This window comes from Crinia signifera, chromosome 1 (genome assembly GCF_055691185.1).
Source record: "Crinia signifera chromosome 1, ASM5569118v1, whole genome shotgun sequence".
Taxonomy (NCBI): domain Eukaryota; kingdom Metazoa; phylum Chordata; class Amphibia; order Anura; family Myobatrachidae; genus Crinia; species Crinia signifera.
The window spans coordinates 36,795,219-36,811,760 of NC_139217.1; the positions used below are offsets into that span (position 1 = coordinate 36,795,219).

General features: G+C 43.6%; 1 protein-coding gene across 1 annotated transcript in view; it reads right to left on the bottom strand.

Annotated features, from left to right (window-relative positions):
- Positions 1 to 11,406: 11,406 nt before the first annotated feature.
- Positions 11,407 to 16,542, bottom strand: part of LOC146025697 (vomeronasal type-2 receptor 26-like) — a 184,499-nt gene continuing 179,363 nt past the window's right edge. The window contains exon 3 of the mRNA XM_083155705.1: positions 11,407 to 12,737. Within this exon, the coding sequence (XP_083011831.1) occupies positions 11,836 to 12,737 (902 nt within the window). The 3' untranslated portion in view covers positions 11,407 to 11,835. The remainder of the gene's footprint in view (positions 12,738 to 16,542) is intronic.

The window sequence follows — 16,542 nt, forward strand, 5'->3', positions numbered from 1 at the left end:
GTATAGCCCAGATCCAGTCCCAGGAGGGGGTTCATGGTTACAAGCCCCAGGAGGGGAGTATCAAACCCAAAGATGGGGTCCTGTCAGTCCAGCCCAAGAAGGGGCTTCTGAGTAATGTGCTCCAGGAGGAGCTTCCTAGTGTCTTGCCCGAAGAGGGGCTTCCTAGTGTTAAGTCCCAGGAAGGGCACCAAAGTGCTGTACTCCAAAGGGAATTCCCCAGTGTTGAGTTCCGAGAGGGGTCTCAGAGTGACAAGCCCCAAGAAGGGTTTCAGAGTACTTCACCTCAGAAGAGGTCTCGGAGGGTAATTTCCCAGGAGGGTTCTCAAAGCTTCAAGCCACAGAAAGGGGTTCAGAGTGTCGTGCACCAGGAGGGGTCTCAGACTGTCAGGCTCCAAGCAGGGTCTCAGAGTACCACACCCCAAACAGGGTCTCTGAGCATTGCGCCCCAGGTGGGTTTCCTGAGCACTGCATCCCAAGAGGTGTCTCTGAAGGTGGTACCCCGAAAAGGGCTTCTGAATTCATTACCCAAAGAGGAATCTCCGAGTGTTGCACCCCAAAAGGACCCTCTGGACGTCACACCCAAAGAGGAGTCTCTAAGTGTGGCTTCCCAAGTAGGGCCACCGAGCACTTTGCCTCAAGAAGGGGCTCTGTATGTCACCCCAAGTGGGGGTTCCGAATCTATCACCCCAAGGGGGGGTTCCGAGTTTATCACCCCAAGTGGGGGTTCCGAGTTTATCACCCCAGGTGGGGGTTCCGAGTCCGTTACCCCAGGTGGGGGTTCCGAGTCCGTCACCCCAGGAGGGGGTTCCGAGTTAAGCACCCAAGAAGGGTGTCCCCAGTTAATCACCCCAGATGGGGATTCCGAGTTAATCACCCCAGATGGGGGTTCCAAGCCAATCACCCCAGATGGGGGTTCCGAGTCCTTCACTCCAGACGGGAGTTCCGAGTGTGTCACTTCCAGTAGAGATCCATCTGCCCTTGCCTTCGGGCATGAGGACCCATCTGCCCTTGCCTTCGGGCATGAGGACCCATCTGCCCTTGCCTCCGGGCATGAGGACCTATCTGCCCTTGCCTCCGGGCATGAGGACCTATCTGCCCTTGCCTCCGGGCATGAGGACCTATCTGCCCTTGCCTCCGGGCATGAGGACCTATCTGCCCTTGCCTCCGGGCATGAGGATTTGTGTGCCTCCGGGCCAGTCTCCGTGGCCTCCTGGCCAGTCTCCGTGGCCTCCGGGCCAGTCTCCGTGGCCTCCGGGCCTGTATCCAGTGCCTCCATGGTCTCTAAAGTTCCAATGCCTGCCATTCAAGAAGATTTGCCTGTGTTGCTGGGAGTCCCTGCTCTACCCAAACTGTCCTCCAAGTCCATTTTCCAGGAGGATCCAGTTCAATTGGATTCATTTAAAGAGCCTCAGTTTGTCCAATTTGATGGAGATCTCACCCATTTCCAAGCCCTAGCAGACTATTATTTAGATGCTATGAACTCTGATCCATTCTCCGGGGTTAATTTGGCAAACATTGTCAAATACTTAGTGTTGTCATTCAGGGGAGAAGCCATGGAGTGGGTTAGTACACTCATTGAGACTCATGACCCCCGACTAAAAGACCTAATTTCTTTTTCCAGGGCTGTGGTTGAAAGATTTGGACCCAAGACTCCTGGTGAGAGGTCTATCCTTGCCGCACCTGAGGTCAGTCAGAGTGGTGAGTCAGCTAGACTACATTCTAAAATTCCCAGAGCATCTCCCAAAAATTTTTTGAGACCCGATTCCTTGAATTTAAGAGGTGGAGTTATATGTGTAGGTTCTTCCAGGTTGATGGTGGATCCTCATGAACTCCCTACACGGACCATGGACCAGGATTCAAGTTCAGAGTGCGGCTCGGATCATGATGTCACTCCTTTTCTGGGACGTCCAATATTATCTACTGCCCGTTTTGTAAAGCCAAAGGTCACACATCAATCAACGAAATCCAAACAGTCTTCCAAAAAGAAGAAGCACCGTAGACGACCTTGAAAATTTTCTTGTGGGGTGTTCGGAGCCCACCCCTAGAGGGGGGGGGGTAATGTCACAATATGTAGCATTCAGTGTTACCTGCGTGCAAAATCCTGCTGGCTCTGTCTATTGCTGCTGACAGCTCTGTGTGGTTAAAGTCTGCATGCTGATTTCAGCTTCTGATCCACTCCATGCTGCAGGAAAGTCTGTGTGATCTGAGCTCTGCTGATTAGTTGCAACACCTGGTAACTCTCTCCTGCAGGAGAGTTCAGTGTGAACTGACCATGCTCAGCCTTCATTGATTAGGGCACCTGTGAGTAATTAGCTCCCTGTGCTTCCTATAAAAAGGCAGTCTCTGGCAGACAGAGGCTGCCAGAGTATAGGCTCACAACCTGCTTCAGCGTCCCTTGTACTTCACTGTATTCCTGATCACCAGATACTGACTTCGGCTTGCTTCCTGACTATCCTTCGGCTTAATCCCTGTGTACCGTGAATCGTGGGTTACATGTGTATGACCTCAGCCTGCCTCCTGACCACTCTCCTGCCTGATCCTCGTGTACAGTACCCAGTGATTACCAGTGGACGACCTCGGCTTGCCTTCTGACTATTCTCCTGTCTGACCCTTGTGTACTGTGCTCCGTGACATACCAGTGTACGACCCGGCTAAGATGACTACGCATAATCCTGAATCCACGCTACCTGTTTCCAAGGGGTTACCAGTGCCACATGGGGAACCTGCTCAGGGGACCGCGACCGGCATGTCCATAGCAGCAAAGCCCAAATCCCAACTGGAGGGGTCACTGGTGAACACCTATGGCGTGGTAAGACTCCGCACCCCTGTGTCAGGTCTAGCCAATCCCCGGCCTGGTGACCAGCGTGATGTACCTGAGACCGTGACAGGTACATTAGGTACAGTTTTTATTTGCCGGTACAGACGGTTAAATAAGCGGCAAATTATTTTTTATGTGTTTGTGTGTGTGTATTGTACTGTTTTTGTGCGTGTGTTGTAGTGTATGTGGTTCTGTGTGTTGTATTGTATGTATCTGTCCAATGCGTAAGTGTGTGAGGTGTGCTACGTATATACAGTATGTGTGTGTTGTGTCGTTGTGTATCTGTGCAATGTTTAAGTGTGTGTTTTGTGTGTGTTGTACTGTTTTTTGGGTGTGTGTGGTGAATGTGGGTGTGTGTTGTGCTGTTAGAGGTATGTTTTTTTTTTTTTTTTTTTTTTTTTTTAGAAAACACATACTACATGTCTGCATTATTCATTATCTCCCGGGCAGCTCAAGGCTCGATTTAGGGCTGCACCCGGGACATAAAAGGGATGGAGGGGGAGAGGGGAGAAGAAAGGAGAGAAAAACTCAAAAAGATAAAAAAAACAAACAGAGAGAAAAAAAAGGAAAAGAAGACAACCACAAAGGGAGCACTATTGGAAATGAAGAGAGGGAAAAGAGGATAAAAATAAAAATTTCATACATAAAAAAATTCTTTTCCACCTGTGCTACATATTAGTGCAATTTTCATATTGAAATATTATAACATAAAAATAAATAAGTAAAAAACAAAAAATTCATCAATACGTATTCAGTGCTTAAACCTCAGTTCATTATTATTAACTATTAACTGTGCATTAATTATACAACTTTATTTCAGAATTAACTGTGAACTAAATTTTTTCTTTATCAAAAAAATAGTATACATTTTCAATTATTTATAATATTTTGAGTGATACCAATTAGCCCAAATTTTATAAAAGTTTTCCATACTCTACTTATACAAATATACCTCCCTTTCGTTCTTAAAAATATAATTCACCAGACTGATCCATTCTTTCATATCTGGGGCTCTTATATCTAACCACAACCTAGCAATGCATACTTTTGCCAAGGATAAAAGAATCACGGCCAACCGACTATCACTGTTTGATAATACATTGGGGAAATGTATACCCAGGATTAAACATGAGGGGATCGGATCCTTAGGGAGTAAACCCAGACCATGCATTATATTATTGACATGGCTCCAAAATTTTTGTATTTCCGGACATTGCCATACTAAATGAAAAAAGTTACACTTCATCCCTTGACATTTTGGACATTTATCAGGATTCTGCTTAGAGAATTTACTAATAGTCTCCGGTGTGTAATAAATTCGATGGGCTATGTTGTACTGTATCTGTTGAACTCGAATAGAGTGTGTAGAATCAGTAATATTCTTAAGAGATTTCTCCCAATCAGCTAGCGCTATATCGGGGATATCCCCTCGCCACTTATTCAGAAGGCCTATCAATTGATCCTGCTGAGTTAAATCCATTATATATCTATAGAATCTTGATAGACATTTTTTTGACTACTTTCCCTAATCAGAATTTTAACAGGATTATCCTGGATGACTCTCCTCTCGTGTTTAAAATATTCCATTAACACCCCTTTAATCTGGTAGTAATACAAAAGGATATTAGACGTCGCCCCAAATTCTTCCTGAAGTATACTAAAGGGTTTAACTTTATTATATGAAACCACTTGACCCAGCTGATTTATTCCCAATTCGTTCATTTTAATTCTGGTACTCTGAAACTCCGGTTTACTCAATGGTTCCAGACAGAATATCGATACTTCTGGATCTATCCCCTCATAGCAGCATATCTCCGAACACCCCTTCCATATTTTTATGGCTTGATTTATTATATATGGATTTTTCTTTCTGGTTCGTCCCCATTGAATCACCTGTGTAGGAGTATAGCCAGGATAGAAAGACTCAATCAGTCTCAATAGTTCTTTTGTTTGGTGGTCACTACTAACCCATTCCCTCAGGTGTGTCATCTGGGCAGCAAAATAGTAATTCTTAAAATTAGGTAGAGCCCAGCCCCCTTTATCTTTTGGTCTAGTAAGTGTCTCCCATTTGATCCTTGGAGTTTTATTTTTCCAAATAAGCGAAGCCAATATACCATTAAGTTTCTTAAAGAATGAACTAGGGATATAAATAGGGGAGTGATGCAATATATATAGAATTTTAGGTAAGATAATCATTTTTATCAAGTTTACTCTACCTATATTAGTTAGGGGGAGCTTCATCCAGTTGTTACATCGGTCTTTTATTTCTACCATCAGGGGTGTTAAATTATGGGCAATGTATCCTTTAGGGTCTGTGGCTATTACCACCCCCAGATATGTACAGTGCTCTACTACCGGAATTCCGACAATAACGTTAGGTCTACTCCTACCGGGGCCAATTAATATATGAGATTTGTCTCTATTTATCACTAACCCCGAATATTTTCCAAATTCCTGAATAGCATTTAGTATTCTAGGGAGGTCCCTACTATAATTTGTTGTACCAACTAAAATGTCATCCGCATACAAAGAAACAAGGCCGTCCACACCGTCCCCCAACCTATCCGCACTACATAAAATTCCCCTCAGTCTACAAGCCAAAGGCTCAATTGCCAGTGCGAACAGGGTGGGGGAGAGGGGACAGCCCTGCCTAGTACCGCGGGTAAGCGGGAAAGGGTCAGTTGTATAGCCATTAACAGATATCCGTGCAGTTGGAGAGTGATAAATAGAGAAAACTCTGTTAATGAACCCTTGCCCAAATCCGAAGGCCTCTAATACAGTTCTTAAGTATAGCCACTCCACTGAATCAAAGGCCTTCTGAGTATCGAAAGAAGCTACGGCGAGATCGGAATCATCTCTAGTACCGCACTGTAAAAAGGAAAAGACCCTCCGTAGATTAATAGCAGTTGATTGTCCAGGTCTAAAGCCCGTCTGATCTGGGTGCACTAATTCATTTAAGACTGAATTCAGTCTTCTTGCTAATATAGCGGCATAAATTTTTTCGTCAACTGTACGTAAGGAAATAGGTCTATAAGACTCTACCTTAAGCGGGTCTTTTCCTTTCTTCAAAATCACAATAATGACTGCCTCTGACATGGATTGGGAAAGCCTTGCCTCTTCTTCCACCGACTGATAAAGATATACAAGTCTTGGGGCCAATATGTCAGAAAAAACCCTGTACAACTCTACCGGGAGGCCGTCAGCACCTGGTGCCTTTCCCCCCGAAAGGTTCTTTAATGCGAATACTACTTCCTCATTGGTAATTGGCTGCTCAAGTATCGCGGATGCCTCCAGCGACAGTTTGGGCAGATCTATACCTAGAATATAATTTTTACATTCTATCCCATTGACTTTTATCTTGGACTGGTATATTTCTTTAAAGTATGAGGCCAGCCTGTCTGCTATCTTGGGTGTTTCAGTTATAATTTCCCCAGCATCTGTTTTTAAACTCACTATCGTGTTAGCTGGCCTTTCTAGCTTTGACATATAAGCCAGCAATTTCCCCGCCTTATCGCCATGCAAGTAACTTCTATGGGAATTTTTCAATAATCTGTACTTGGCCATATCCTGTAGATGACAAATCCAGGCTTTTTGCGCACTTAACCATTCCTGTCTACTGACCTCAGCTCTGTCTAATAAAAACTTTTGTTCTAGAGTCAACATATTATTTTCCAGGGACAACTCTACTGCGTATATTGATCTTTTTATCTGGACAGTCTCTTTTATTAGAATACCCCTTATAAATGCTTTAAATGAATCCCATACAATGATTGGGTTCGCTGAATCGACATTGATACCAAAATATCCGTCCATCTCTACCCTAATTAGATCTAGATCCAGCTTCATCAGCCATCCAGGCCAAAACTTCCAATAGGAATTACCACGAGGAGACTCAGTATCGTACTGGATAACTAGTGGAGCGTGATCAGAGATACCTCTAGCATGATATTCAATCTCAGAGATCCTGTTGACATAGTCTTTGGGAACAAAAGCTAAATCAATTCTTGAAAAGTTATTATAAGAGGGGGAATAACAAGAAAATTGACTTCTCTCTGGAAATTTAACCCTCCAAGCATCGATCCAGCCCAATTCAGATACAATTTTGGCAAACTTTGTATAGCCAGCAATATTAGCAGTTCTAGGTGACCATATATCTACCTTATGGTCCATCACCATGTTGAAATCCCCAAGACACACGTAGCCATTATCTGGCCTGGCTGCAATAAAGTCCATTGCCTTATATATCACCTCCAATTTAAATGGAGGAGGTATATAAATGGCCAGGATGTTGAGTCTCACCGCATTTACCAGGCACTCCAAAAAACATATCTCCCATACTGATCGATCTCCACTGATATTGGTTCAAATGCCAATGATTTTTTAATTAATACCGACACACCTCGTGATGCATTTGTAAACATAGCATGATATGCCTTCTGCAACCATGGGCGCCTAAGTGATAGTTGTTTTTCCCCATATAGGTGTGTCTCCTGTAAACATATTATCTCTGCTCCCAAGTGTTTACATTGACTAAGAACAAGAGACCGCTTAACTTTATCACTGAGGCCTCTACAGTTCCAGGTCAAAATTCTAACCATAACTCATTTTAACAAAAATATCAAAGACCAGACAACTGAGACAGTTCACTGATTATTTCTCCCTCCTCTCGCATCCCCCCCTCCTCCCCCTCCCTTTGCAGACAGATACTAACAAGACACACAACATGAAACGTACACCCCCCACCTCCCCCCTCCCTGTATAACCTCCCCAATAAGGCATACCTAGAAGCTTTACCCCCCCCATATCCCTCTTCTTCTGGAGCTTTACCTAAATACCACCCCTAGTGCGGGCTGTGAGGTGTGCTACGTATATACAGTATGTGTGTGTTGTGTCTTTGTGTATCTGTGCAATGTTTAAGTGTGTGTTTTGTGTGTGTTGTACTGTTTTTTGGGTGTGTGTGGTGAATGTGGGTGTGTGTTGTGCTGTTAGAGGTATGTTATGTGTGTGTGTTGTGTGTATCTGCCCTATGTGTAAGTGCGTAAGGTGTACTATGTATAAATCTGTGTGTGTGTGTGTGTGTGTAGTGTGCTGTGTGTATCTGTGCAATGTTTAAGTGTGTGTTTTGTGTATTGTATTGTTTTTGGGTGTGTGTTGTAGTGAATGTGGGTGTGTGTTGTACTGTGAGTGTTGTGTTGTGTGTATCTGCCGAATGTGTAAGTTTGTGATGTGTGCTACGTATATATGTGTGTGTAGTGTGCTTTGCGTATCCTGGCAATGTTTAAGTGTGTGTGTTCTGTGTGTTTGTTGTACTGTTTTTGGGTGTGTGTTGTAGTGTGTATGGATTTGTATTGTACTGAATGTGGTGTGTTGTGTGTGTGTATCTGTCCAATGTGTAAGTGTGTGAGGTGCTCTACGTATAAATGTGTGTGTTGTGTGCTATGTGTGCGTATGTGGTGTACTGTGTGTGTGCGTTATGTGTGGTACAATGTGTACGTGTGTGTGTTATGCCTGGTCTATGTGTATCCTCAATTATTTCCTAATTGATTAAAGCCTTCACCATAATGTTACAATGTGTCATTCATACTCAATGACAGCAATGAAATCAGGTGTGGAGTTGTTCCTTTATCAACGGTTTCCCAGATCGTCGATCTTGTCCCCAGATCATCAATGAAGGCAAATTAATTTCCCAAAAACGGCTTGGAGGTGCACACCACCGGGTCCAGAGGTATCTTGTTGCCAAATTTGGTGTCTCTGAGTGCCACGGTGTGTCCGCAATGCGACGGACACGCACACACACGCACACAGACTCTTCAACTTATTATATAGACTAGCTGACCCGCCCGGCGTTGCCCGGGAAAACCTTGGGGTTTCTTTATTTCCAAAATTGCTGAAAAATGTCATCTTACAGTATGCTGTGACAAAGACCTAAGATTGAAATTGGTTATAGATTCCACCATAATGTTAGAATGTGTTTGCATTGATACTCAATGATGGCAATGAAATCAGGTGTGGTGTTGTTGTTTGAAACACAACGCTCCTGAGTTGAAAACTTGTATGTGTTGATGAATTCCACATCCACTCCTGAGATTTAGCACCTACTGTATGACATATCCTCCAACATCTGAGGGTCAGAAATCGGTACAAAATCAGAAAGGGACATGTCCACACCTCAATTTCTATACTTTCAATGGTACAGTTTCTAGGGTGTGTAATTACAGGCGCTGAGTGCGTGGGGTCCAGGGTGGGCGTTACTTACCGTGCCATAATTAATTAAAAATTCACTGCTCCCTGCCACTGCCACTCCCCTCACCGAACCTGCCTGCAGCAGTCTCTGAGGTCTGGGTATCTGTAAAGCACATGCACCGAGCATCTCTACCAAACAGTGGGGCAGCCCCTGAGTGTGGGAGCTGGCCACATGATGTCATGACGCGACGCACACTATCCGCACCACTGTAATGCACCACTGGGAATGGGTGCAATGGGCCAAATTTTTCCCTACACCCGCTGGGCCAATCCACTGATCCAGCCATCACAATCATCAATGGATGCATTGATAAGGTTTGGAGTTTAAGAAGTTGAAGAATAAGACTGAGAAAAAGAATTGCCATGTTACAAAGTGTACAATTTACTCAATAAATCGTGAAAAAAATGTAAGTGTACATAGAAGTACAATCAAGAAATGAAAGTAGGATTAAAAAATAAGTTCTGATTCAAACTGAATTGTTTGGATGGGGTGGGTTGTGAAACAAATCTATAGGTGGGGGTATGGATGTTGTGGGCATAATTGGTGTTTGTTACACCTACAGGGGGCCCTCAATTGATGGGATTTTCACTACAGTGTCACTGTCACAGTGTCACCATAGGGGATTCCCAATTGGGGTCCAGGTGGTCTTTTAGGGACCCTTTACAATCCTGTAGGTCTACCAAACACCAATTATGCCCACAATATCCATACCCCCTCCACCTTGTTACCTTTGTTACGCAACCCACCGCCATCCAAACAATTATCAGTTTGAATCAGAATTTATTTTTTAATCCTACTTTCATTTCTTGATTGTACTGTACTTCTATGTACACATTTTTTTTCACGATTTATTGAGTAAATTGTACACTATAACGTGACAAATCTTCATCTCAGTCTTATTCTTCAACTTCTTACACTCATAACATTCAAACAAATGCATGCAGCGCTCATGCCCATCGACCAAACTTTATCTATGAACGAAAAGAGTCTGGGAAACCCTTAAGGCAGAGCAGTGCCTGATATCCAACTGACTAACAGGGTGAGTGCAGTGTAACCACTTTGTATTGATCAATGGGTGCATTGGCCAGGACAAAGATTTATCAGTGCAACTGGCCGGGGAGCGCATTGACAGGCTGGAGGACTGGAGAGACAGATATGGGAAACAAAGTAGAAACGGTACATTAGGTACAGTTTTTATTTGCCGGTACAGACGGTTAAATAAGCGGCAAATTATTTTTTATGTGTTTGTGTGTGTGTATTGTACTGTTTTTGTGCGTGTGTTGTAGTGTATGTGGTTGTGTGTGTTGTATTGTATGTATCTGTCCAATGCGTAAGTGTGTGAGGTGTGCTACGTATATACAGTATGTGTGTGTTGTGTCTTTGTGTATCTGTGCAATGTTTAAGTGTGTGTTTTGTGTGTGTCGTACTGTTTTTTGGGTGTGTGGTGAATGTGGGTGTGTGTTGTGCTGTTAGAGGTATGTTATGTGTGTGTGTTGTGTGAATCTGCCCTATGTGTAAGTGCGTAAGGTGTGCTATGTATAAATCTGTGTGTGTGTGTAGTGTGCTGTGTGTATCTGTGCAATGTTTAAGTGTGTGTTTTGTGTATTGTACTGTTTTTGGGTGTGTGTTGTAGTGAATGTGGGTGTGTGTTGTACTGTGAGTGTTGTGTTGTGTGTATCTGCCGAATGTGTAAGTTTGTGATGTGTGCTACGTATATATGTGTGTGTAGTGTGCTTTGCGTATCCTGGCAATGTTTAAGTGTGTGTGTTCTGTGTGTTTGTTGTACTGTTTTGGGGTGTGTGTTGTAGTGTGTATGGATTTGTATTGTACTGTATGTGGTGGGTTGTGTGTGTATCTGTCCAATGTGTAAGTGTGTGATTTGCTCTACGTATAAATGTGTGTGTTGTGTGCTATGTGTGCGTATGTGGTGTACTGTGTGTGTGTGTGCGCGTGTACAATGTGTTTGTGTGTGTGTTGTGTGGTCTATGTATATCCTCAATTATTTCCGAATTGTTTAAAGCCTTCACCATAATGTTAGAATGTGTCATTCATACTCAATGTCAGCAATAAAATCAGGTGTGGAGTTGTTCCTTCGCAAACGGTTTCCCATATCATCGATCTTTTCCCCAGAACATCAATGAAGGAGAATTACAACTTGGTGTTTTTTAAATTTCTAAGTGAAATTTCCCAAAAATGGCTTCGAGGTGCACACCACCGGGTCCAGAGGTATCTTGTTGCTGAATTTGGTGTCTCTGAGTGCAACAGTGTGTCCGCAATGTGTCGGACACGCACACACACACACGCACGCACACAGACTCTTCAACTTATTATATAGAAGATGAGATTTTACAAATAAGTTTTTATAAAAGAACTGGTATAAATGCGCTCTCTTTAATTGAGTCTATTTCGGATATATCGATCTCCAGTATCATTCTTTAGAGCTGCATAGTTAAAAGTACTCTTTAATATTGAAACTAAATAGAAGTTTACAGGCATCCCACTAATTATGTTATTATTTTGCACCTGATTTGTACAATTAATTGCTGTGGGGATAATAGGCTGGACATCAGTAACAAATGGCGTGATTAAGACATTTGAGGGTGAGAAGCTTGAATTTGATTTTGAGTGTCATAGGGAACCAGTGCAGTGCAATGACTGGTAATAGGACAGCAATGTGCAGTAATGGGATATAGTCTACAGTACTTATATATGTAAGCTAAACACAAGTAAAGATCTATTAATGACAATCATTGAAAATTATAAAGAGCTTTTCTTATCCCTGCAAAAAAAGTTTTTTTTTGCTGGTCATCTGATGTCTCATCAGTATATTATAGCATTTGGGCAAAAACATACAGCCTAATATCCCTATGCATGAGGCTAATATAGCAAATACCTCTACAATGACCATATGTTTCCCCTTACTGCTCAGATAGGCAGGGATGGCACAGACCCACACACTGCAGAACACCATCATGCTGAAGGTGATGTACTTGGCCTCATTATAGATGTCCGGTAATGTCCTCACCATGAAAGCCAGAACAAAGCTCACAGCTGCCAGGAATCCCATGTAACCCAACATGAAATAAAAGGCCAGCACAGAACCCTCATTACATTGGATGATGATAGTCCCAGGATATGTGTCCATGTTATACTCTAGATAAGGAGGAGAAACTGACAACCAGATGACACCATTCAGGACCTGGACAGATGAGCAGATCACCACTAAGGAATTTGGTAGTTTGACTCCCATCCATCTTCTCCAGTAACTTCCAGGTCTTGTGGCCTTAAAAGCGATGCAAACCATTATAGTCTTGGCCAGGACTGAGGACACAGCGATAGTAAATATGACTCCAAAGCAGATCTGTCGCAGTATGCAGGTTATATCCACTGGGCGACCAAGGAAGAGAAATACACAGAGTACACTGAACTCTAGAGAGACGAGGAGAACAAAGCTGAGGTTCTGGTTATTGGCTCTGACAATCTGGTTGTTCCGGAAGAAGATAAATATTCCAAATATGAAGATAATTAGAACAGAAAATAATATAGTTATGCCAGAGAAAATCAAAGTTATAAAGTTCAGTTCATATGAGAGAAACTCTTGTGCTTTGGAAATACAGATGTTTTTTGCATCATTTGGCCATTCAGTGTCGGAGCATTTGACACAATTTTCATTGTCTATAAAATTAAAATGGACAATTATTCAGTTATATCCCTTTCTTTATTTCCCCCTCCATTTATTTTACAAGTACTAGCCCAAAAATAATGGAGTAGCTACATTTTTTTCAGGCAGCTAAACAATTGTTGCTAGATTTACAGTATGATTTGCACACAAACTAATTTTCACATTGCAAGAAATTGCATTTTGGACAGCCTTTTTTACTAAATTAATAACTTTTTGTAAATGATTTTTGTTAAATTTAGAAAATTGTCAAATTGTTATATTTTGACAATGCAATCCGCAGGCAGTGGAGCCATGAAACTACACAAATATCTATTTTTTTTTTTCCATACTTACCTGGTCACCTGGTGGTGTCCAGATGTTCCCTTTATATCCACTGTGTACCCCAGTTTCCAAAGCGGCCTTCAGGATCCTCTTCAGAGGCATCTCCAGTCCCAGGGGTGCATTGCGCGAGTGCGATGACGTGCCGATGATTTCACCGGAGTGCCCGCGCACTTCCACAATGCATCCCTGGGACCAGATATGCCACCGAAGAGGTTCCTGAAGGCCACTATGGACATCTGGGGACACAGTGGATGTCGATGGAACTTACCTGGTCACCACCAGGTGACTAGGTAAGTCATGAAAAAAAATAGGTACTTGTGTAGTTTCATGGCGCCACTGCCCGCAGATTGCATTGTATGCAAAGGGGACATGGAATATGCGTCAAGTAATCCTCGTCCACTCTCCATGCTTCGGGCTTCTTTTCCACATGCGCTAGCCATGCTTCGGGCTTGGTGGCTCGCTGCGCTTGCCACACTTTATAATGTCCACTCCACACTGATGTGGATAGTGGGGGTATGAGCATGTCGGGAGGATGCGTACCACATGCGCTCTCCACGCTTCGGGCTGAAGTAGATAGTGGGGGAGTGCTAAATCGCATTGCATGCAAATCTTGAAAAATATCTCGAACAGAGATTGAAATGCGTTGGTAGTGACTTTTATAGGAGCAGCCAAACTCATCAGGGCAACCAGACAGCCACCAGAGGGACCACTTACGGGGCCCTGTTGAACTTACCATCTGGACCTCAGGAACGTCAGCCAGCCTTAGATGAGTTACCTAGCTCATGTTTTTAGTTATATATTTCTTTAAATAAAGGACCCATTCTGTTTTTATCTTGGCGGAGATCTGGTTTCATTTTACAGAAAAAGACCATATGATACACTTTTTTCAAGTCGTAAAAGAGTGAGTACATGGAAAGGGGGAATCCCCGACTTTATTTGAATACCCATACAGAATAAGGTCGATTGGTTTTATTGTGATGCGCTTTAATATTTCTAAATAGTGTGAGTGCTTCGAGAGTGGGAACCCCCCGATCATATTACCCATCTCAATCAGTTATTTATCATTCTCTGACCTATATAGTGTGTTTTGACGTAACAGTATTACACGGGGGCGAAGCTCTTCGTTGTTTTTTGTCTTTCATATTCAACAACAATACCTATAACAGATTCAACCCAGACATGGGCCCGTAAACAGGGGAGTAATATCTATTTTTTAGCGCTACTACTGTATCTGGTGGAGGGCATCTCTATTCTTCTGTATCGCATGCAAATCGTATGCAGTTCAATGTGATCCAAGGGCAGTGGTGCCATGAAACTACACAAGTACCAAAAAATATTCCAAAATCCGGAAAAATCCCTTATCCAAAATGCTCGTGCATTTCGGATAACGAATACTCAACCTGTATTAGAATACAGTATGTGTATACCAAAATGAGCAATCTGGGGTCTGGAACCCAATTCTAAGCACAGCATGCATTGATAGCATGTTTCATATCATACATAAAGAATGAAGGTGATTTTATATAATGTTGTGAAAAACAAAGTTTTTGTACATTGAACCATCAAAAAGCAAAGGTGGCACTATCTCAGGTTCTCTCAGAAAAAAAGTATTTTGGAATATATTGTATTTATAGGCTAATCAACAACTCATTAAATCTAACTATTGTGTATAAAAATACAAACTTTTATTGATTAATTTAAAAAGTTTCTTTAACCACTTGAAAGGTGGGTTTTGCTGGGGCAGGACAAATCTGCCAGGGCAGGTTTGTCCAGCAAAACCCACCACAGATCGTAGGAGCCCCCCTCACCTTCGCTCCGGCGTTTGTATGCCGGAGGCTGAGCTCCCCTGCCACCGCTGCTCCAGCCGCCAGTCACAGCAGTGACCTCAGGTGGCAGGATTGGGGATGTTCGCGGCGGCTCGGGAGGACTCGGGCGCCTGAACTCCTGAGCACTCCTGAGTCCCCCATGAGCTGCCCCGAACATCCCTGAGCCTGCCGCCTTCATCACTAAATCATCATGTAAAGTGAATGGCGGCCAGAAGCTTGGGAAACGGCAGGGGTCAGGGGAGCTCCGGCATTCGATCACCAGAGCAGAGGTGATGGGGGGCTTGGAGGAAATGTCAGGAGAGGGTGGAGCGATGGGGGTGGGGCCTCTAGAGGTGGTTCACCAGTGGTGCACACCTGGACACCACTGGCATACACCTACTGCATATCAGTGGTATGCCTACAGCTGAGCCAGGAAAATTTCTGGCCATACCACCCAAGGGGTTATGGTACTTGTGTAGTTTCACAACGCCAGCATGGCACCATGCGTCTGTGTCCACATGCAGGGCTGTAAACTCCATGCCGATGTGGATAGTTCGTACCCCTACTATCCACGTTGGCATGGAGTTGATTTTAGATATTTCTGCAAGCATAGCGAACCACCGAGCCCGCATCGCGGGCAAGCGCAGCGAGCCCCGCAAGGGGACACAGACGCACTGCGCCATGCTGGCACTCTGAAAGTATACAAGTACCGTGGTTATTAATAAAAGTTTTGTACATTCATTCTGGAGACAAGTTTTTTTTTTTTTTCGCAAAATATGCCGTTTTCGGGCATTTCCTGAAAATCGCATATTTTATAGGGTGAGATTTGCGGCAAAAATCACATTTTTTAAAGGTGTGATTTTTAGTTAGACTAAAAATCGCATCCAGATGATTTCCCATTAAAAAGGATAGAACTCACATATTTAATGGGTTGCGATTTTTAGTAAAGGTTACTAAAAATCGCAAAAAAAATAGACCAGGTTTTGCCTGGCGATTTTGTCAGAAACATGCACAGATCATTGAGATCTGTGCATGGTTCTGTTGTAAAAAAAATAGTTAAAAAAAAAAAAAGAAAAAAAAAAACGGCGTGCGGTCCCCCTCCTAAGCATAACCAGCACCAGGCTCAAGGTCCAGCGCTGGTTCCCAAAATGACTTTCTCGGCTCCTGATTGGCCGCTAGGCGGCCAATAGAATCATTTTGAGGAGAGGCGCGGAAGATGAAACATCTCTGCGCCTCTCCAGTCTGTGAGCGGGTACCAGCCGGGAGCAGCGCGTCTGCCGGAGAAGATGCCGAGGTCGTCGCCGGGGACCAGGTGAGTAGGATTTCCTTCCTTAGGTACCCTTTTGGACTACTTAGGATCCTGGACCCCGGAGACATCAGCCCTGGAGCCCAGGAACCCGGACCAGCCCCGGAACCAGGACCAAGGCCCCGGAACCGGACTCTTCTGCCCTGGAGCCCCGGACCCAGGATCCAGGGACTGACCTACGGGCTCAAGATAGGTAAGTATCAGTATGTGTGTGTTATGTATGTATTAAACTTTTATTTTTCAGGGTGTCAGTGTGTTTTATTTAACTATTTTTTTGTACTGTAGAACTACAAGTGCCAGCGGGCCCTTCAATGCCCCGCATGCTGGGACTTGTGGTTCTCCAAGTCCCAGCATGCGGGGTAGGCT